General features: G+C 38.2%; 1 protein-coding gene across 1 annotated transcript in view; it reads left to right on the top strand.

Annotated features, from left to right (window-relative positions):
* LOC102459916 (vitellogenin-1-like) overlaps window positions 1-23,927 on the top strand; it is a 49,998-nt gene that overhangs the window by 10,739 nt on the left and 15,332 nt on the right. Inside the window, exons 10-24 of the mRNA XM_075936328.1 lie at window positions 1,272-1,397; window positions 3,114-3,332; window positions 5,402-5,619; window positions 5,721-5,818; window positions 9,948-10,072; window positions 10,155-10,256; window positions 10,342-10,461; window positions 10,721-10,910; window positions 10,996-11,089; window positions 11,207-11,392; window positions 18,461-18,605; window positions 20,406-20,625; window positions 21,318-21,493; window positions 21,869-22,642; window positions 22,732-22,779. Coding sequence (XP_075792443.1) covers window positions 1,272-1,397; window positions 3,114-3,332; window positions 5,402-5,619; window positions 5,721-5,818; window positions 9,948-10,072; window positions 10,155-10,256; window positions 10,342-10,461; window positions 10,721-10,910; window positions 10,996-11,089; window positions 11,207-11,392; window positions 18,461-18,605; window positions 20,406-20,625; window positions 21,318-21,493; window positions 21,869-22,642; window positions 22,732-22,779 — 2,841 coding nt within the window. The remainder of the gene's footprint in view (window positions 1-1,271; window positions 1,398-3,113; window positions 3,333-5,401; window positions 5,620-5,720; window positions 5,819-9,947; window positions 10,073-10,154; window positions 10,257-10,341; window positions 10,462-10,720; window positions 10,911-10,995; window positions 11,090-11,206; window positions 11,393-18,460; window positions 18,606-20,405; window positions 20,626-21,317; window positions 21,494-21,868; window positions 22,643-22,731; window positions 22,780-23,927) is intronic.

The raw sequence follows: 23,927 nt of genomic DNA, 5'->3' as shown, positions 1-23,927 counted from the left end.
TTCGTCACCAATTCTAGCATCCTTTGTATTTACTCCTTTGGCGAGATTGCAAAGGCTTTGAAAATACAAAGCTTTTATATCTGCTAGTGAGGTTGAAAAGAGTTTATTTCCTGACTGTGTCAGAAATGCAGAAGGAAGCAAAGGGACATAAATGAAGCCAGAATGAAACAGTGGAATATTCTTAAGTGATGTAGTTTTAATGCTTCAAATTTGATTTCTGGAATTCTTTCATCCAAATTAACTTTATAGTCAGATCAAGAATGGCTCTGTAACTGAGGGACACTATGACAACTAAACAAAAAGATCTACATGTTTTGCTTTATCAGAATATATTGGGTCTGATTGTCCTACTCAGGACTGTTATAAATCAGAGTAATTCTGATGGAGGCAAGGGAATTATGCCAGTGTGGAACTTGGTATGTGAGAGAGAATAGAATCAGGCTTATTATACAATTTTGTACATATTCTGTGGGTCAGATTCTGCTCTCAGAGGCATTTATTCATTTCCTTTTAGTTTCAGTGAGAGCCATGCCTCTAAGAGCAAAACTTGGCCCTCTATGTATGTCCAGACCAGCACAGGCCAATTATTAGTATGTTCACATGTAGCACAGAAAGTGATGGATTCAAGTCTGATGGTAACATATGCTTTCATGCTAAACATTCCCGTCTTCATTTTTTCTTCCTATAAAGCACGCAATTATAAAATGACAAAGAACACTCCATTTTATGAATACAGTTCAACTCACCCTTTGGATTACAAGAACTTAATACCCAAATCAAAATCAGGCTATGTCTACACCACGGAGTTTTTTCGGGATACCACTGGTACCAGGGAACGCATCTGCTCTTTCGACACTTTTTTGCAGAAGAGCAGATGCGCTCTTTTGGAGGCCCTGTAAACCTTGTTTCATGAGGAAGAAGGCTCTTCCAAAAGCAGAGGTTTTTCTGAAATTTGGCCCTGTGTAGATGGGCCACATTTTAGAAAAGCCTCTTCCAAAAAAACAATCAGGAAAAGGTACTCAAATTGCGGAATGCATTTTGCACACCTTTTTATGAAAAAGACGTGTAGTGTAGACATAGCCTCAGAGAGAGCATGTAGTCACTATGTGAAATACAGTAACAGCTATATCAACTAAGCAGCCAGACTTTCAGGAAATATCAGTTGAATTTTCCTTTTCCTGCCTGCAGGTTTATATAAAATATGCATATATGCAAAATAAAAAGTACATTATTTCTTGCTATGTGATAATGCCCAATTGTTTTCTCTCTAGCTCATCCTGAAAAAGATTCATCCACGCTCAGGTACTTTACTGCACAAAATCACCTATCTAACCTTTGGATCATTGCTTCACAAGTACTGCTCCCTTTCAGACTCCTGCCCTGAGTCAGCTCTCCAGGTACAAAACCCGAACTTCTTTTATTTTTTAATGGAAAAATTGTGATTTAGATAATTAAGGTTGGCAGGACAAACCATTTCATTCTTCATGATTTCATGACACCTTTTATCTGAGGATCTTGAAATGTTTGATATTGAAGTCTCATGACACACTTGCATGCTACTTTTAAATATAACCATTTAAGAGATGTACAAATTAAGATGTACAAGTATTAATTCCTTGCCTAAAGTCATGCAGTGAGTCAGTTGTAGAGCTAAGAATAGAACCTGGAAATCTTGACTCCCAGTCATCTACTTACACAAATAGACTACACTGCCCACTAATAACAAAACTATCCGGCTCTTATACAGGGCTTTTCCTCAATAGATCTTAAAAGTGCTTTGCAAAAGTGGTAAGTATCATTTTCCCCATTTTTCACTTTAACAAACAGAAGAACAGAGAGCTAAAGGGACTTGTACAAGGTCATCCAGCAAACCAAGCATAGAGCAGGAGTGTAACCCAGCTGTCCTGAAACTCAGTGCAGCAGTCTTCCTCCACTAGGCTACACTGTCCCCTGGATGTTTAAGACAAATATTATTGGGAGAAAGGGAGACAAAAGGAAGAGACAGAAAGGATATGTTTTAAATTTGGATTTGCTTGTTAGTACAATCTTTTGATTGATAGATCAAAATGCGGTATCTTAAAAAGCAAAATGTTGCTCTTTAGGCCACTCTGGGTAGGTCTACATAGTGGAGATATTTCGGGATACCAAGGTATCCCAAAATAGCTACCCCAAGTCTTATAAATGTGCCCTTTATTTCAAAATATTTTCAGAAATAATGGGTGCACTATTGCACCATCCCTGTAAACCTCGTTGCACTAGGGTTAAGGGATGGTTCGAAATAGCATGTTGTTTTGAAATTTGGTGCTGGGTAGAAATAGCTTATTTCAAAGACACGAAATAAGCTATGCAATTTGTATAGCACAAATTGCATATCTTATTTTGAATTTAGGGTGCTATGTCAATGCACCTTCTATGTATTGAAGATATTCTATGATATTTTGACTCTTTTCATGGGGCCTTTGTTTATACAGTCAGAGGAGTCATCTACCTTGCAAAAGTCAGTTCTAAACACACATTAAAAATGACAGCTGTTTAGACCACAAGTACAAATTCTGCCCAGTGACTAAACAATGTTAAAATTTGCTTGTTTCACAAGCAGCAGAATGAAATGGTCTGCTGGTTGCCCTAGAAGTCCATGCTAAAAAAATTACCAGTCCAGCTGGCAGAGGCTGGAATCCTTATTAACCATCTCATATAAAAGACCAATGATAGAATGGGTCCAAAGACTGGTCTGTCTTTATGCATCAATGAAGGTCCTTAAACATGTCAGAAAAGATTTCCAAATACTCTAATGCCAGGTTCCTGACTCTCATTGAAAATCAATGAGAATTGGGTCCTTCCTACCATTTGTGCCTTTATACCTCTAACCCATCATGTTTAAGGTCCATTGGTGAGGAACTGCATTGCTAGGGGGTCTAGGCTATATTTGCTTCAAAAACAAATTCACAACTTCAGTCTTCAGAGCTAAAATTCCTGCAATTTCCAGGAGCACTAAATGTACCTGAACATACTTTCATTAAGTTATTTGAACAAACTAAAACCGCACAACCGCATCCCCAGGGAATGTCTACAAAACAAAATTGCAATTTAAACCCCCTTTTTCATTTTTTCAGCCACTATATGATTATGCAGCTGAAGCATCCAGCAAGGGCAAAGAAGATGAAATAGTCCTGGCCCTGAAGACTCTTGGGAATTTAGGACATCCAGCTGCCCTAAAGCGCATGATGAAATTTATGCCAGGATATGCACCTAGTGCTTCTGATCTCTCAGTCAGGGTTCAAATTACTGCAGTGATGGCCCTGAGAAACATGGCCAAGAGAGACCCACGACGGGTAAGGAAACAAAGAATCCCTCTTGAGCACATGCTATAAGCTCAACATGTTTTTTCAATTTATTGTGAGACATGTGAGGTATTTCATACATACTTCTGGTGGTTTTCTTTAAATTAATCCAATATTAATGAGCGAGAGCCTCCAATTCCTTGTAACATTCTTATTGACATTTATATTCAGTATTTCAGAACACACAGAATAGCTTAGTATAAGGATACGTTCATTATTCTGTGGTTGGCTGTCAGCATTTTTTCCATTTTAAAATCTTATTTTCCAAAGACACTGAGAGATAAGTTACTGATCAAAGTGCATTTAGTGCAACATCAACATTGGTGTGAGGGAGAACCCATGAAGCAGCAGTTTCCAAAGATGTATATTAAATATAGACTAAGTGTCACAACTAATCATAAATCAGGACCATATCTTAGATAGATATTGATATCTCATAGATATTGCAGATTTGAATCCTAATTATGAATTTATAGGCTTTTTGAGTGTGTTTAAGCTATAAATGGAACATTTATTGAATGTGACTTTTGTCTTTGAATTACATTATGAGCAAAATAATCTCTTACTCCACAAATCTGGGTTTAATGCTCTCCTCACCTGAAAACAGTCTTATTGTAAAGCAGAAACCTTATTCTTTTAAGGTTTAACTTATTTTCAAAGTTCCTTTTTTAATCACTCAGATAGGAATATTGTTTTCTTTATTTACCAGAAAATTAGTGAGATGATACTAATTAATTTTTACATCAGCTTAATTCACAGCATTACACTGGGATTTTATTTAGGCTTCTATTATACCCACTTTTTGTAGAAGTTGTCTTAATCCTATATATTGGCTCCAAGATAAGCCACTCCAGAGTGTGTTTTTAGCAGAAAAAATAAGAAAAACAGCTTTTAGGCTTCATAAGATGTATAAGCAGGGATATGGGAGGTGAGCCATGGTTTCTTCAGAGGAAAGTAAAAACCTGCTAGGGTGTTTCAAAGCAGTAGTATGGCTACAATTGCCCCTGAGCCCAACACTCTTCATGTGGCACAGGCATTTATTTCATTACATTTACTATGCACTTCTTGGAAAAACTATGCTGCAGTATTTTAATGCCCGTGACTGGGGTTTGTGATTTACTGCACAGTCAAATTTGCACTAATCAGTCCTACCTAAGTGGGCTTTCATTTCATTGTTTAATTTGAAATAGTCATGTACTGTTTGGAAATATTTGCATCCTTGCAGTCTACCTTTATTTTAACATCTGCTAATCCACAACATTGAATTAACACCCAAGTCAGATAGCGCTTCATCCAAAGCCCACTGAAATATTTTGGATTGAGCCCTTATGCTGCATAGCATGGGGGTATACGTTGCTAAGTATTTTACAGACCAAACTATATTTGTCACACATAACAGTGTGCAGCTAAATTTATGTGTAAACTTGAGGTGGCTGGAGAAGAATCTGTAAGTATCGATGTGGGGGGAGAGATTTCTGATAGTAGAAAGCTGCTCAGTCTAGCAGACAATGCTATAGAGAGATCCAGTCATTGGAAGTTGAAGCTAGACAAAGCTAAGACTTTAGCTTTTTAAAAGAACAGAAGTTCTAGATTTCATGAGAAAAGTATCCTTTGGTCCTCTGAGGTCAGACTAGATGGTCATAATGGTCCCTTTTGAATTAAAAATTATGAACTTTGTTACCACATTACTTTCATGAATTAAATGGAAAAAATAAAGCATGGGTTTTGCTTCTAACATAAGATTTGGACTACAATTGTGGTAAAGGGTGGGAAAAAAACAAATAGTTAGTTGCACACAGGCCTACTGGCAGATGCCCCGGGGCCCGATGATTCAAATGAGCCTGGGGTTTTGGCTACCTCAGCTGCTGTAATAAGGGCAGTTCTGAGAGCTGCCTATGGGTGCCATAGCACAGCCCTCATCCTTCCGCTTGAAGCCCCGCCCCTTCTGGGAGCTCCGAACCACCTCTACACTTTGCGCAGGGGCCTGGCAAGGATGTTGGCTCCCCTGATTGCAAATGTTCAAATGTACAATAGCTTAAAATTTTATTTACTATTTTCAGGTGCAAGACATTACCCAGGAGATATTCCTAAACCACAAGATTGATCCCGAAGTCCGAATGATTGCTGCCTTTGTTCTGCTTCAAACCAAACCAGGTCTTCCTATCTTGATGACTTTAGCTAATGCTATGTCAAGAGAACCTAGCATGCAAGTGGCAAGCTTCATTTTTACTTCCCTGAGGACTCTGAGCAGAAGTGCAGCTCCAGATCTCCAAGTCGTGTAAGGGCACCCACTATACATTATTTCTCTAAAAGAAAAACTTGTTTTGCTCCAAACTGCAGGGAAGATGCTAATATGGTACGATTCACTTACTCTTTCAGGGCTTCTGCCTGCAGAATGGCCATCAGAATACTCAGCCCCAAATTTGAGAGATCTAACTATCGACTTAGCAGAGTTTTCAGAATGAGTATGTTTAAAGGTAAGGCTCAAATTTCTCCATCTATATTAATCACCTAGGGTATGTCTACACTACCCCGCTAGTTCGAACTAGCGGGGGTAATGTAGTCATCCGCACTTGCAAATGAAGCCCAGGATTTGAATTTCCCGGGCTTCATTTGCATGAAGCCGGCTGGCACCATTTTTAAATGCCAGCAGTTCGAACCCCGTGCCACGCGGCTACACACGGCATGGAGTAGCTAGTTCGGATTAGGCTTCCTAATCCGAACTAGCTGTACACCTCGTTCCACGAGGAAGCCTAATCCGAACTAGCTACTCCGTGCCGCGTGTAGCCGCGCGGCACGGGGTTCGAACTGCTGGCATTTAAAAATGGCGCCGGCCGGCTTCATGCAAATGAAGCCCGGGTAATTCAAATCCCACGCTTCATTTGCAAGTGTGGATGACTACATTACCCCCGCTAGTTCGAACTAGCAGGGTAGTGTAGATATACCCCTATAGACTTTGCAATAAAATACACATATGTTAAAAGTAGGGAAAATTATACAGGGTAATGGGTCTTGTTCTATCCATAGATTCGTGACTGCTTATCAATTGTACAGTGTACCTGTAAATTTTTCTATCATCAGGGACATAATGCCATATCTTAAGCATCTTTCTTTTAAAGTGATTTACATTGTACATTCTATGCTGGCAGCCCAACATGGATGCTAGGAACAATGAAGACATAGGCCAACTTCTCAAATCATAGTGGGGCACCAAAACTGAATGTAAGTGGCCTGATTTCTAAAAGTGCTAAGCCCCCTTCGCAATGCCCCCTAAATTCCATTGCAGCTGTGAATGTCCAACACGCCAGAAAATAGGTATTCATCTTTAAGCATTCAGCTTTGAAAATATTCAGACACAAACATTTCCTTTTCCAATGAGCAACTAACTCAGATTTACATCCATAGGTTTTGCTTGCACCATCTTACCCTTAATTTTTCTGTACAATATCGTAGATCAATGCATGGGATCTTATTGATATCCCATTCCTGTCAATCTGAGTTTCATGCACAGGTCATAGGCAGTGAATGGACAAGTTGTCTGAAGAGAGGGCCTGAGAAGAAGCCACATGATTGCTCAACCAAATTCAAACTATTTTCATGCAAGTTATTTTTTAAAATAATGATTATTTAAGTGGCTGCCCCATACAAATGACCATGACAGCCTCAAAAATGTGGCATATGTAGCTAGAAGGGCCCAAACATGTTTTTGGGCCCAGTACAAAATTGTAAAATGACCCCCCCTCATACATACACACTACAATTTGCAGCCTAGAATGGGGCCACTAGGGTCTCTGGGCCTCAGTAAAGTGTACTCATTTCCCCCCATGCAGAGCCCTAGGAGAATTCTATTTATAAATATGATCCCTCTGCATATGGATGTTTTCATCACTTGTGTGACTCATCAAGATATTTAAAGACACTTATGTAAGAAATCAAGGAAAAACAAGTCCTTGAAATATTCTCAACCTGCCATGCCAAATATAGATGTACTTATTTATTATTGTTTTTACAAAGACATAATACATCTTGTTATCGTTCTACCTTTATTTCATGGATTTTTCATGACCATTTAATCTGCTCTGCAATAAACATAAGGATAGTACATACTACAGTGCCCACAGTAATATATGATACATATGCTTGCTACCTTGGAGATGGAGAGAGAGCGAGCCTAAAGAAATACAATCACTAATATGTGCTATATGAACTTTTGTACCTTTTAAAATGCCGTGAGGGGGATACATATTTTCCAGTAATATGCAGTTGTATGTTTCTAGTTTTAGACATTCATTTCCACAACTTGTTTTTCCCTTTAAAATATATTTTTGTGAGCAGCCACAATGTAGCAAAGTGGGGTGTAAAGAGTGGGGGGCTGTAGCAAGTGAATGTGTTCTGTGAGAATGGATTCATTTTTTCCTGGTTGCAGCCAGTAATTGCAGTCAAACAGTAAATGCTACAGCTTTATCCAATAAGTACAAGTGCCAAGAGTTTGGAGAGACACTGAATTTAGTGTGTAAAGTTTTTACTTCCAGAGACAGGAGGCCTTATTCTTTTCGCACACATGCTAATTTTAAATATAGGTAACTCAATTGCCCCAAACAGAGTTATTCCTATATTATATTGGAGTTAGAGGAGAATCCAGTGCCTAGCTTTCAGAATGGATTTACCAGCAGTAGGTCACCGGTGAAAAACATTTCAATGACTTTATCCTAGAGGAATTATTATAATGACAATAGTAATGCAGCATCTAGTATTATACCAGACACAGAAAGATTATTTGGTTACCACAGCTTCCTAGGGATGCAAATTCTGATTCTAATAACATTCACTGTGGCTATGTCTACACTACAGAGGTTTTTCGGGAAAAAAAGATCTGGCACTAAATATCCTCAAAATTATTACAGAATCAATTAAAATATATGTATTAATATTTAAGGGTTTCTTAATACTGCATTTTCCTAGCACTGTTTTTTTCCATGAAATGTATCATCTAGTCAGATATATTTAGATACTGCCACATCTTTCCAGATATAATAGCTACAGTGCATCATATGAATGTGCCACCACAATTTTCCACTGATAAATATTTTTTCAGAACACTAAAAATATTTGATGCTCAAGAAGAATGAATTACTAGCACATAGCAATGGAAAATGTCCTTTCTCTGTTCAAATTAAAGCATTTTGGTTAATCACCTAATAATTTACAAGCATAATTTCTTATTAAGTGTCAGTAGATACAATGTTTGGATTAACCACAAGACTTCATGGCCTAGAATCTAGACAACATGCACCTGTAACATACTGCCTAAGTGTCATGTCCTGTGTTAGTGGCTGTTTCATATAAGGATAATGCTACTAGCTAATAGAGCTATCTCAAGTGGTGAAGTCTTGCACTACTGGTGTTCAAATCCCTTAGGTTCTCCCCCTAGTAGGTGACTCAATATGGCATCATCTTACATGAAAATGGCATCTCTCAGCTATATTGGGAACTGTATGAAAATTATAGATCCCGCTAGCATAGTCAGTTGCCACCTGTCCTTTTTCCATTAGATTCCTGTGTTATATAATGTATCTGATTGGGGCAATATAGGTTCTCAGTAAAGTTTATTCAACTTAGGTACTACATAGATGGTATAGTCTGAGCCTGAAACCAGTTTAAGCAGCATGTGAAGTGTAATTCCAAAGTAAGAATGATCATCCAGTGCAGAGATCTAACATACAGTTTCTTCAGCCACTCACATTAGCTGCAGCTAATGTAACCAGAGAAGAGGAAGCATAGCTGAGGGAAAGGTAAGGATGCCTTTGTGATATGGCGATTCTCACATGTGGTTTTGGTCTTGTTGCTCTTAAAGCCCCTAAAGTTTTCTTAGAGGAGCCTTGAAGCTGTTTTCACTAGAGCTGCATGAAGATCAAGGGAGAGCAAAGATGAGCTTTAAACCATTTTAGTGCAAGTCCATCTGAGGTGTTCTGTACAGGTTAACTATACCGTACGATCTGCCCCATTGTGCATGATAATACTAAAGACTGGAAAATACATAGAAATTGCATTGCTCTGTATTTACTTTATAGTTAATAATTACAGCGTACTTAGTGCCTCTTAATGTAAGGAGTTGCAGCATTTACTACTGGATGTATTTAACTGCCTTAGAGTAATTTGGGAGACACATCTACACCTCGCCATCTGTCCTTATAGGACATCGATAACACTTTCCCTGAACTGTTAGCAAAGGATGGGAAATCTGTTTCAATTCCTGATCCCTTTTGCCAGGTTATACTGAATGATGTCTCATAAATGCATCTCATAAGCTGATGTTACAGAATCTGACCGGATGTAAATGATATAGCAGAAGCAATTGAAAAAATGGCCTAATTGCTATGCAACAAGCAGGGGAGTTGTAATTTTGTCCATTAATAGTTCAAATATGCAGAATATTCTGTATATGACAGTTTTATGACATCAGTTTTATGACTGGGATTTCTGGCCTCTCTCATGTCATGCTGTATTGCTCATATTATGCAATTAGTAAATTGATACTGTCTGCACTCTGTGGTTTTAAAAACTAACTGAGCTTGCGTTTTGCTGTATATTTTCCTTTCTCTTTAGATCCTCTTATGATGGGAATGTCAGCCCAGTTTCTGGCACTGAATAATATTGGCAGCATAATCCCATCAGCAGTATTGTCCAAATTCAGGACCCATTTGGTTGGACACATTGCTGAACCCTTGGAGGTAAATGGGCAACTTTTCTATTTTTATCACGGGCCTTTTATCCCTCCTTTTTTTTTCATGTATGTTTTACTTCTTTACACAGTTGGGACTGAGAACTGAAAGACTGCAAGAGATGATGGCAAAAAGACACTCACCTGACAGTGATTCTGACAGTGCATTTGATGTGAGGGAAGTTCTAAAAACGGTATGTTCACAAGAAAAAAAATGCAGTGAGGGGTTAATCCTACCAATGCCAGGAACATTCTGACAAACTTCCTCTTGCCACACAGCTCTCTGATTGGAAGGCAGTGCCCAGTGATAAACCTCTTGTAACAGGCTATGTGAAGATGTTGGAACAAGAAATCTTCTTTGGTGAACTTGATAAGAATTCCATGCAAACAACATTGCAGGTAGCTCTTTGATAGCATCATCAGACACATGATCAAAAGGCTTAAAATATTGTTTCTTTTTTCACTCTCTCTTTCTCCCCTCTCCCTGACACTCATGAGATGTTTTGCTGTAAGGATCTGATCATGTACAATAAGTTCAAACTTTGATCAACAGTAGTTATTATCACCTCTGGCAGACTTTCTCCTAGAGCATAATTTATGACATGGACTATGATATTCAAGTTCAACTTATTTAAACAGAGAAAATCTATAATTGCAGGCATTGTATGGACCAGAGGAAAAACTTCCCTCAATAAAGAAACTCATAAATAATCTTCAAAGTGGTGTAGGGACCCAGTGGTCGAAAGCGTTGTTGTCTTCAGAAATCCGTCACGTTGTGCCTACGTGTATTGGACTCGCAATGGAAACAAGCTTGTATCATGCTTCTTTCACACATGTTTCAGGAAGTGGTAAGGCAAACTGAACATCAAATGGTATGAAGCACTGCAAGGCATTTTTCACACTTATTCATATTCTTCTCTTTCTTTTCAATAGTTCAAGCACAGATTTCACCAGCACCAAGTTCCGATTTCAGACTGCCCGACTTACTTAATGCCAATATTAAAGTGCGATCAAAGCTGACTGTAAGGTAAACACTTAGTACAAAATACCATGTTCATATCTCCAAATGCACAGTGCAGTTGTAAATATCTATCAGCTGTTTACTACATGCATGCAACTTTACCATTTTGTTCTAATTTTTCAGCATGGTGAAGGATATGATCTTTGTTATGGGAACTAATAATCGCATGTTCCAAGTTGGATTGGAGGCACATTCTAAAATAAATCTAAATCTCCCTGTGAATGTTGCAGCTACTGTGAATATTAAGGATAAGAATTTCAAATTGGAAATCCCACCCTGCAGCCAAGAAATGGATGTTCTTACTGTAAGGTAAGTAGTACCTGTTTTATGAGTGGGATTTCTAAACTTTCTCATATCCATTTGTATCAGTCATGTTGTGATACTTTGGAAGGTATTATATTATCTTCCTATGTGGCAATGCAGAAAGGAATATTTCAAAAATAGAATGCATTCCCTTTTTAGGAATCATCCCATGCAAACAATTTGGCTCACTGGCACTGTCTGGAATAACTCACTTGTCAATAAAGTGAATATATTGAATAAAAAATTATGCTTAAATGAACACCACTTCTCTCCAATGGTCTTCACGTGCTTTTCTCTTTTAAACCACTTTTAGGCCCAAACTGTTTATAACATTCATTTAATTATATTCATTAATTCATTTAAATATATATTATATTCATATATACTCCACTCCAGTTCATCTGATGGAGTGGGTTTTACCCATGAAAGCTCATGATTCTATATATTTTTGTTAGTCTCTAAGGGTACGTCTAGACTAAAAGCCTCTTTCAAAAGAGGGCGTCTAGACTGCAACCACTTCTTTCGAAAAAGTGAGCAGTCTGGATGTTCTCTGTCTAAAAACCCATGTTTGCATTCAAGAATGCCTTTTTTCGAAAGAGCACTTTCAAAAAAAGGCATTCTTCCTCATAAAATGAGGTTTACCGCGGTCGAAAAAACCACAGCATTCTTTCGATTTAATTTAGAAAGAACACAGCAGCAGTCTAGACTTAGGGGAAGTTTTTTCCAAAAAAGGCCTTTTTTTTTTCCTCCGAAAAAACACTGTAGTCTAGACACACCTTAAGGGGACATCTACACAGCAACATTATTTCGAAATAACTTAGTACACAGCAGGCAGTTATTTTGAAATAATGTTGAAATACTGTCAAGCTGAAGGACTTCTTACTCCAACCCCTGTAACCCTCATTGTACGAGGAGTAAGGGGAGTCAGAGGAAGAGTGCTCTATTTCAAAATAAGTGCTGTGTAGATGCTCCCAATTTCAAAATAGCCTATTTTGAAATAAGCTACACAATTGATGTTGCTTAATTTGCATAGCTTATTTTGAGTTAAACCCTGCTGTGTAGATCCACCCTAAGGCTATATTTACACAGCGGAGCTATTTGGGGATATCTCCGGTATCCCGAAATAGGTATTCCATGTCTTAAGAGCAAGTCGATTATATCAAAATATAACTGGCTCGCTATTCCAACGTCCCTGTAAACCTCATTGTACGAGGGTTAAGGGACGTTTCAAAATAGCTCCTTATTTTGAAATAACATTGAAATAAGCTATGCAATTTGCATAGCACAAATTATGTAGCTTATTTTGAGATAAGGGTGCTGTGTAGCTGCACCCTAAGTTGCCACACGACTACTTGTTCATTTTACACAATATAAATGAATTTAAAAGTTTGCATTTTAAAGTATAGGTTAGGTTTAAGCAAAATGAACACACACACATACAATCAGTGTTTTGAAATTGTACAGCATTCAGCATATCTTGTGTGTTTATCAGGTTTTCCTGGGGCAGGCATTTGATCTTCTAGCCTAATCTACTTGATTTACTACCATTGTGAGCAACTGCAAAACACTCTGGAAAACTGTTGCAGCCAGATGCCAAAGAAGCAAAAATAGATAGAAATACCAGCACAAAGAGAGGCTGGGTTAGGATGGAAGAGAGTAATGCTTAGGAAAATCTTCACACACAAAATACACAGAAAATCAAGGTCATCACATACAAAAATTGCCAGCCACAATAGAAATCTACAATGTCTAGAGATGTTAACAAGCTTCTGTTCTAGGGAATATGGCAGCAATGAACGAATTCAATGTTTGACCCATCTGAAGTTAGCATTCATGCTAACTGTCTCCTGGAAGCTCTGAAAGGCTTCTTCAGTTTAGCAGCCAAGGAGGCTGATTATTACTCACCCTTAAAAGTCACCCTTCCAACTTATGGTTGCAAACTGTCCTATTAGGCATTTTATATTACACCCTCCTCCAACAATGAATCCTTCACTCTCTCTAGGGTGATCATAATTAGCTTCTCCACATTGACATTGGGGATTCCAGTGCTCCAGAAGCATTGTTGGAAACTTAAACAGGGGGACTAGCTTCTTCCACAGTTGACAGAGCATCAATTATTTGTGCAAGCCCAGAGTTGTTTGTTGTTTCTTGAATGAACCACACAACCATTCCTGAAATGAGCTTGAAATGAATATTTATGCCAGCTGCTCTCACTGGATCCCAGAGTGGGACATGTAAAAGGAAAGAGTAAGGAATTAATAGTAGTAGTAGTAGTAGTAGTAGTAGTAATAATAATAATAATAATAATGAGTATGTATTTGGAGCTCCAAATTGTTATACAAACTTTAACTACTGTACAACACTCCTGCATAGCAAGTAAAACTTATTTTCCTTGTCTGTCAGAAAAGGAAACTGAGTCACAGAAATATTAAATGACTTGTCTCCGGTCAGAAAGTGAGCCAGCATTAAAACTGTGTGATTAGAACCCAGGAATCCCACCCTTCCTATTCAAACCACATCCTCTTGTTCACCTCCCAAGTTTTTTCATGTATCGAAGCATACCAAGGGCACATCTACACAACAGGGAAAAAGTCGACTTAAGATACGCAACTTCAGCTACGTCAGCTTCAATTGCATAGCTGAAGTCAAAGTAGCTTAACTCAGCTTTTGGTGCTGACTACAGAGTAGGAAGTTGAATGAATCATAGATTCATAGAACACTCTTCCTTCAACTTCCCTTACACCTTGTAAAATGAGAGTTACAGAAGTCAGAGTAAGAAGCTCATTATTTTGAAATTATTTCAAAATAACAGGCTTGCTGTGTAGACGTGCATTTTGTTATTTCAAAATGTCAGTTATTCTGAAATAACACTGTGTGTAGACATACCCTTTGTGAAATAACACTTGGAATCATCTTAGACAGATATAATTAGATAATGCCTTATCAAGCATGTAAACTAACGATATAAATTCTAGCAAAGATGAGCAACATTTTATTGCCATCAGTTTTTCTTATTGATGATGATAAAACGTTGCTCATCTTTGCTAAGTTTTATCTGCTTATACAAGCATTTCAAATCTAGGCTACAAAACAAATGAGTAATGACATATGCACTCAGAGTGAAACAAGGTGCAGATAAGGGGAATTGACTAGAGAACCAAACATTGAACCAGGTCACCAGGGCACTTCTGGGACAAGTAAATACAATCTTAAATGTAAGAGGAAAAATATTAAGCCAATATGGGGAGAATCAGCAGGAAAGCTTAATTTAATATGGATTTGTTTGGAATGATATTTTGAATAGTTCAGTGCTTCCTGTTAAGGCATGAGAAATCTATTGGAGTCAATGTTTTGGAAATGCTTTAACACAGTTTACCTAGTTAGCTTTGCATCTTCTGTTAAAGAAACCACTGGGATTGGTGATAGAAATGTAGCCGTGTTAGTCTGGTGTAGCTGAAACAAAATACAGGACTATGTAGCACTTTAAAGACTAACAAGGTGGTTTATTAGATGATGAGCTTTCGTGGGCCAGACCCACTTCCTCAGATCAAATAGTGGAAGAAAATAGTCACAACCATATATACCAAAGGATACAATTAAAATAAATGAACACATATGAAAAAGACAAATAAAATTTCAGAACAGAAGGGGGATACGGGGCGGGGGGGAGAGAGAGGTAAATGTCTGTGGTTCTGCCGGGGAAGCTGTGAAGTTGGAGGCGTTTGCTTTGTAGAGCCATTTTTGAGCAACCTTCATAATGAAACTGTATTTTACAATGTGGCCCTTTGACTGAGCCTTTATGTTTGTCACAATCAGAGAGCTACCTAGGAATTGTAGAAACACAGAGCTGAAAGAGACCTTAAAAGGACACCTGGTCCAGCTTACAGTGACATTACAGATAGTGGGAAGATAGTTGGCTGCATGGGAGAGCTAGCTTTGAGAGCGATCAGACTTCAGTGAGGATGGTATTGTGATTAAAACCTAAAAAATCAATATTATTTAGGCTGGGACATCATATCTGTGAGACTGGTGAGATACACCAGTTTCCAGTAGCAAATAAAAACCAGGTAAAAAATCACTGAGTTTTGAAGAACTGATTTAAAGTGTCGATGACAAAGACAGAGGCTCAAGACAGGACAGCACAATGAGGACTCAGACTCCCTTTTCAACACAGCTACCCACTAATAATACTACATGAAAAATACAAAGCTTTTGTTTCAATGCAATCCTATCAAAGCTAAACTGAATTTCTAAAACAATACAAATCCTAGGTATTTTAAAAACCTTTTTCACACTCTTATTGAGTTTTGCATATTTATTGGTATTATATTCAGCTTGCCAACAGATGGCCTCTTAAAAACGTATTTTCCCTATATCATTTACAGAAAGAAATGTACATAAGCTTTAGGGAAAATCAGAGCCTTGTGATTAAAGTATATATATGGAGAGATGCCAGAGAATGCACTACACACTTTGAAAATGTGTCTCTCATTCATAATGACAAGCTATTGAAATATATACATTACACTTGAATGGTGCTTGTGTCCCAGTTTTTAAAAAATTGCAGGTTGGCCTGGCAGAAATTGCTTCACAGGAGCCTCTTATAAATAAGATTAATGACACAATTGCAGAATGTTGTGTGACATGAGATAATTTCACTCTCCTAGAAAGGAGCACAAAAGTGTGCCTGTGCGTGGTACATGTAATTGTTAGGGAGATACAGTGTGGATGTGTGGGAGAGAAGTGCCATACCAGTTCAAGACTTTATTTTTGTAACATTTTTGTGCCAGATTATAAATTTATTCTCGCTGGTATTAATCAGGAATAATTCTGTAGATTTCAATGAAGGTTGTTTGGCTTTTTATTGGTGCATATGTGATCAGATTTTGGACATCGGGTTATTACTTGCATACTACATTGGTGTAGGTCGTTTCCTGTTTTAAAATGAATAAAGCCTTATTTTAAATAATGAAGAGTCATACATAGGTAGTTTTTTGTTTATGCTAAGTACTTGGGATAATACTCACTGCTGACATAAAGAGGCCCAGTTCAACTGATTTACCGACATACACGGGTGCACATGCACACATACACATAGAATTTGGCTGGTATTGTATCACAAATATATGAACAGCTTCTTCTCTTATCCAAGAAATACACTAATACATGTATTGGAAAATCTCCCTTTTATTTTCTCCCTTGTGTGGGGATCACAGAGAACAGATTCTTTCATACCATAGCTTTAGGCCTCTTTGTAACTGTTTTTTTCTTGTTAAAGAGCCAGAGCTGGCTCTTGCAGCCTATTTTTACTGTGCCGTGTGATTCTGCAGACATTGACATGTGTCACCTCTGATGCAGCTACATTGTCAGCTCTCTGAGCACAACAGGGAGGAATTGATCCTCCGCTTTCATTAGGTGGCAGAAGTAGTCTATTGGCATAAAAAAATAATACTAAAAGAAAAAAGGAATAGGAGAGCTTTGTGCCTGGAGACCCAGCCTGCTGTTCGGTGGTCATTTAAATTATTGAATGGGACTGAAATAAAAGCCATTTGCTTTTTTCTTTGTCTCCCTTACCCAGATGAGCCATCTGAAATGCATGTTGATTTGTATTTTCTTTTATCCACTCAGTTTGTTAGGAAGAATATTTCTGTTCTTCAAGGTTCTACTCATGCTCAGCATGTAGCGTTGCTGTCATGTCCTTATCTAAAATGGGAGAACAGGAAAAGCAAACAAAGCCCCCCTGGGAGACACGTGTTTTATTGCGGTGTTCCACATGAAGTGCAATTGTGTGCTTTACAGTGCACGCAGCATGGCAAGAGTCTTCAAGAGGAAGAGAGCACCATCAAATGAATACAAATTCACCTTTCATATAGGGGAGATTGAGAGCTCTCAGACTTGTGCACAGTGTGGACCTCATTATAATAGAGATCATCTCATAGGCCATCTCCCCATTCGCGGTCAGGCAGGCCACCTCCTCTCATTCACAGTCCCATAACAACGCTGTGGTAGCTACAGCAATTGCTGACATGAAAAGGAAGCATTAGGAGAGTATATAAGGTATTTTTAGTTGTATTTTAATGCAATTAACAGAGCTGGAAATAAAGAGCAAGCACAAGAGCCAAGATCCTCATCTCTGCACGGGCCTTCTTATACCAAGGAAAAGGGTTGGAGAGGTAAAAAGGGACTTTAGAAGCTCCACATCTGGGTGGGGAAGAATTCTCCAGGCCATAGAGCAGCTCAAGATGGAGAAGACATAACTGGGTTTAAAGCCACCTCAGCCGTCCTCTCATTCTGAGCTCTTAGAGGTACAATACAAAATCTCACCCCACGTTAACAGTACCTTATTCAAGTGCACTTGGACCACCAGCAGTTCACCGACCACAGCTTAGGAACCACTGTACTGAATATTACTATATGAATATTCAACTTTCTTGCTCTGGGAAAAACAGATCTACCAAAAATGCAGCAAGTTGCAGGTGTCTTACTCAGGTACTCTCAATGCCTCTCTTCAAAGGCATTTTTAATATATGTAACAAAAGAATCTACATTTCATGGCCTATTTTCCTGGGGGGGGGGGTTTAAATGTTTTTCAAGATAAAGTAATAATTTAGAGACAAGCATTCCAAAAATTAGCCTTTCTAGGCTATGTAAAATTTTGAAAATTAAAAATAAGGCCATAATTGTCAAATATGGCAGCCAAAGTTAAGCAATTAAATACATAGCCAGGTACCAGACTAAGTGGCCCCATTTTTCAGTGTGCTTACTTGTACAGATCCCATTGATTTCAATGATTCTTGCAGGCAAGTGTGCAGAATTTCAGAAAATCAAGCCACATATTTAAGAGCCTAAGTATGCATAGAAGTGCCTAAATTTTTGCATCCAACTTTGAAAATGTTGGTCTGCATTTCTGTGCAGCTTTTACAGAGCTTGACAATCTCACTAGCAGGATGACTGCTGTGAAAATCTGTGAAGTAATTTGTAAGGTAGGATGTTTGTTGCTAAGTACATGCCACATGATATAATTCTTCAGAAGTGCTTGTCGATACAACATTACCCGTCATATTTATTCTACAGGTCTAAGACATATGCTGTTACACGAAATGTTGAAGATTTAGCAGCAGCTAAGATGACTCCAGTTCTTTTACCTCAGGCAGTCCCTGACATAATGAAGCTGTCCTTCGATTCAGGTTCTGCGTCAGGCGAGAGTGATAAAATAAGGGTAACATATATTGGATTTTGAACACTCCTTTTGTTTTTTAATCAGTATAAGATTATCTCCTTTATCCATAAGAGAATTTGTATTAATGATTTCTGACCGGTGTTATTTTTTTTCAAAATGAGTCATGTACAACCCTGGGGCAAAAATAACCCAATAGTAGTGCTATAACAAAAATCTGAAATTTAATCAGAGTGTCAGGCTAACAGAATTGTTTTTAGAAACTATAACATTGTCCTGAATAATTAATTTTAGCAATTTCCTCTGGGAAAGGCCCACAACCTTTAAATGCATTGTAACTGTCATGCAGCCTTCTTGTTTAATTCAAAGTAAGTTAACAGAAGGTTATAAAACGTTCCATGAGGTGGCTGGATTATTCAATAGGTAGAATTGAAATGTAATGCTGTGGAATGGGGCATTTCTGATTCAGGGATGAATGTCAGTTTTTGTGTTAAGTCAAATGGCTGAATATAATTGCATTTTTGGGACACAGTTTTCAGTTTGGGCTTCCTATTCCAACATCTTTGTGATACTCTAGTAACATATAGGAGACACAATGGTCATATAGAATATCCTAGCCCTCTCCATCCCCCCGCCAATGTAAGAGCAAGATGGGATGGCATGCACAGGACTGTCCTGTCCCCCTCACAGTCCCTACCAGAGGGGCATACTGGCCATTCATTCATGGTTGGGATAGAGGTAACAAGGGGCATAGCCATAGTGCTCTGCTATAGAAAAATCCATAGACAATCATGGAGAGGCTGCTATAAGGTAGAGCTGTGGCACTGAAACAAGCTCAATCCTAATCTTCACAAGTGCCTCTCTGCTGCATCCACTGACAATAGCAGCACAGAATTTGGCCCTTACTGCTGAAGTGAGGCTAAATGAACAGCAACTAAACAATGACCCCCATCTTGAACAATTCCCAAAAGAGTAGGAATTTACTAACAAAAGAAAGAGCTACCATTAAAAGTTCTATTTGTGGAGTATGCCTCCGGAATCTTGTAAGGCAATCCACAAAAATGTGAAGTATTTACTCATTTCTGAAAAAGTAAAATTGAATGTAAACCTTTTACAATATTAAGAGGCACCATGAACCCAGCTAGTGGAAACTTGTAGTTCTGTTTCTTTAGCTGTTAGCCTCCTTGCTCAGGGAAATAATAAATCTCATTGAACAGATTTGGTTTCTACCTCAGTGGGTCCTCTGGAACCATTGTTTGTCATATACACAGTACTTAGGGGAAGCACTTTCTAATATAATCCACTTTGACCATCTTAGGAGATCTTTATGACTTTCTTAGCTGATGAAGACTATAGTCCCTAGTGGGACTTTTGCCTTGATAAGGGTTTAATGAGTAATGGCTCCGCAATTTGGCTCAATGTCTTTTGTAGGCTAGAATTCTCTATTATACATTTATTTTTGTCTAGAACCTCTACAGTAATTATAGGCTTATCGAAATACTGGGATTCAGTGAACACAGCTCGACTCATTCAGCAAAAAAAGCAAAATAAAATAATTAGCGCTATTAGGTGGAATTACATTTTTTAGTCTTAAACCCTGATGTCCATTCCCCTTCTATTCTAAATAGATATCCTAAACTGGGGATGACAGTTTGGCCAGCTGACAACAGGGTCAGCCTACCAGAATTTCAGCGATTACATAAAATTCAACAAGTCATTATATCACCTCTTCATAAAATACAGGAATCTGTTCTTAAAACAGGAGACTTAATAATTTGATTCTATTATTTTTATTATCAGTATCACAGATTCTAACATTGGCATGTGTTTGTTATGAAATAGGGTAGATTCTCTTCAGAAATCATTTCAACAGAAAAAGTCTATTCAGCTGGACAGTCATCCCAACAGAAAGTACCATCTGTTCGTTCCATGTGTTTCAATGCAAGTACATTTGGAGTTGAAGTCTGCGCAGAAGGAAGAAGTATAAATGCTGCATTTATCAGAAATGCTCCTCTCTATTACATGGTTGGGGATCATACTTTTAAAGTTTCCTTCAAACCAGGTAAATACTACTGTCTTGAGAGAAATTAATAAATATTTGTCTTTCTATCCATAGGCAGTTCATGACCCCCTTTACCATAGAATTCAGCACTTTACAATCTTTAATATGTGTATTTTCACAATACACCCCCAAAAGACTAAATTAATACCCATGATCATACGGGAAATCTTTGGCAGAAAACGATATTAAACAAAGGTTTCTCAAGTCCCAGGCTAGCAGCCTAAATTCTGGATCATCCTTTAAGAGCCTAGAGGCAAATGCAATATCTAATCAATGAATATATAAACACAGAAATGTATGTTAATTTCTCAAGGCTGATATGATAACAAATCCCTGATCAGAGCTGTTGCCAAATAAGGCACCACTAATAAACTCTGGTCAATAAATATATTCCAGAGACCTGGGTCTGCTGACTGGATTATGCCATTTTTTATTCACTTGAAATGAATCCAGCATTATGCTCAGTGCTGTTGAAAATGTATGTAAGTTCAATTTTCATGACACACTATCAAAGTTACTAAATACCAGAAATAGCCATTTTCATCAAATGCAAAAATAACTGCAAAAATATTTCTTTATCTCCCACATATAATATAAAAGCAGAAATTAGCACGTTCTGGGCTATTGTTATCTTCTACTGCTATTAATTACAATAAACAGTAACAGTGACATTAATTGCCATGTAATGTCAGTCCATACAGACTCGCCAATTGAGAAAATACAAGTGACAATTCAAGCAGGTGATCAAGCTGCTGCAAAAATGGTGCGCTTAGTGACATTTGAAGACACAGAAACAGAACTAACTTCTGGAAAAAAGGCAATTAAAAAACTGAAGAAAATCCTTGATGATCCCACAATCCAGATCCAGGTAAGTTTATAATGTATACTTTTAGACTTGTGGGAAACAATATATACCTACATGGTACAATCTTCATAGTAAATAAAATGACAATAACAAGGCAATTGTTACTTTGGATAATTAGGAAATAATATTAAATTCATGCGTAATTCCATGCATTATAACTACTACACATACTCATCTAAATGTATTGGTTAAGAGCACATCCCCATGTGATCATCACTAAAATAAGTTATAAACAGAGATGAAGACTCTATTTGGGAACTAGATCTGGCTTTCTGGAAGACAGCAGAAATACTTCTTTCTCTCAATAAAACATTTTATGTAAAAACTTCCTCAGTGGAACAAAATAATAATTGTCTCTCTGCTCGCATCTTCTACTAGGGAGAATCATTCAACATCAGCATCAAAAAAGCATTATCCAGCTCTAGCAGCAGCAGTAGCAGCAGAAGTAGCAACAGTAGCTCCAGTTCATCCAGCAGCGAGTCTAGCAGCGATTCTCGGCATAGAACCACAAAGGCAGGTAACCAGATAAGACTCAAGAAGAAAGATGCAGCTTCATTTGTCGATTCATTGGCCCCATCAGATAAGAAACAGCAAAAAGGGCATAAAGGACATGATCAGAAAGTGCCACACAGCAAAGGGCCTTCGAAAACCAAAGCAAAGAAGTTATCTCCATTTGGAAAAAGCAGCAGTAGCAGCAGCAGCAGTAGCAGCAGCGGCAGTAGCAGCAGCAGCAGCAGCAGCAGCAGCGGCAGCAGAAGCAGCAAAGTTGTTGCAGGAAAACATCCAGCTAAGTCACATTCTAAGAAACCACTTCCTGTACACGCTACTAGTGCTCCTGAAGAGAGAGGTTTTCATGAGAAGAAGCATTCCAAGGCTGCACGCAAACAGCCAAGCAGGTCTAGTAGCAGCAGCAGCAGCAGCAGCAGCAGCAGCAGTGAAACCACCACCAATAGACCCAGCAGTAGCAGCAGCAGCAGCAGCAGTAGCAGCAGCAGCAGCAGCAGCAGCAAAAATGCTGCTAAAGCTCGCTATGATGCCAAGAGGCGTTCCAAGGAGTCATATCCTTTCAGCAAACCTGGTCAAAAAGATGAGAGGAAACATGATAAGTCTCAGGACACCAGTCGCAGCAGTTATGATTCATCTGTAGACTGGGTAACTGTTTTTAATGTGTCATACATAGTTGAATGTGATATTATTCTTGTTAAATTACTGAAGACAATCATTTGTTTGGAATTTTTCAGGAAAAGCAACTTCCAGAAATGTACCGACTCAGCTTCAAGTCTCATTCGGTAGGTCCAACAGTAAAGTGTTTAATTTAATTATCATTAAACTAAGAAGTGAAGCAGATATTAGCACAAAACCATATGGCTCTGTGCCAGAGAGATTGACAATAGACGCTGGTTTTGCACTGAGGAAGCTTGTGATAAAAATGCAGAGAGAAAAGAAAAATTATTCATATAGAGTCCATTGATCTTTGCCCAAGTTCCCAGGAAAGTCATCTGAAGGCATGTGGGGGGAAAAATGATACAGACCTTAGTATGAAGCTTCTTCAAGCCATGTATGCAAGGGCAATGTCAGCTATCAGAACTCCCTAGTGGTGATAAAGATACACTAGGGGTCATCGTTGTGCCTTTTCTTGTTTATCCTCATCCTGGATATCCATGCAAAAGATGGAGACACTTTGGTACATGTTGTTTGCAGATGATGTCATTCTACACAGTGAGAAGATAGCCTAGTATAGGATCTTTATAAATAGAGAGGTGTGTAGGAGAGAGGTGGACTCAGAATAAGCAGAGGAAAGATGTGGCACTGACAACTGAGCATCAAAAAAGAAATATGAGCAAATGATATGCTCCACAGAAAAATATGAATGTTGAGATGGATGAGTGGCGCAAGTAAGAAAGACCACACGAGGACTGTGTATGTTTGAGACATTCTCAAAGCAACACTTGCAAATGAAAAAAATGAGGGAGTGTAAGTTCAGTTGATTTGATCATGTAAAGGACAGTCTTGACAATTGTACCAGTAAAAGAGTCCAACAGATCAAGATTGAAGGAAAGAGACGGAGAGGCTGACACAAGCAGAAGGTGTGGGATGTCATAAAGGATGACATTTGCTTGGGATGTGATAGGGGATATGGCATTCAACACAGCACTTTGGAGGGAGAGAACTTGTAGAACAGACTTAAATTGATGGGATTAAAGCAAGGAAAATGATTCTTTTATTGATTGTTCCACTTTAACATGAGTTACTGGGAAAATGGGAGGAGAAAATTGACATTTATGTTCATTTCATGCGGACTCCAAATAATTTGATATCCAGTGTCAGAATGTGAGAAGAATACTATGGTGTTATCTAGAGCATCCACAGTGAAATGGTAATCATATTAATTATTTAGTAGTAGTAGTAGTATACCTGCATACTTCTGTCATACACA

Source organism: Pelodiscus sinensis, chromosome 9, assembly GCF_049634645.1.
Source record: "Pelodiscus sinensis isolate JC-2024 chromosome 9, ASM4963464v1, whole genome shotgun sequence".
Lineage (NCBI taxonomy): Eukaryota > Metazoa > Chordata > Testudines > Trionychidae > Pelodiscus > Pelodiscus sinensis.
This window is presented reverse-complemented; position numbering and strand designations above follow the sequence as displayed.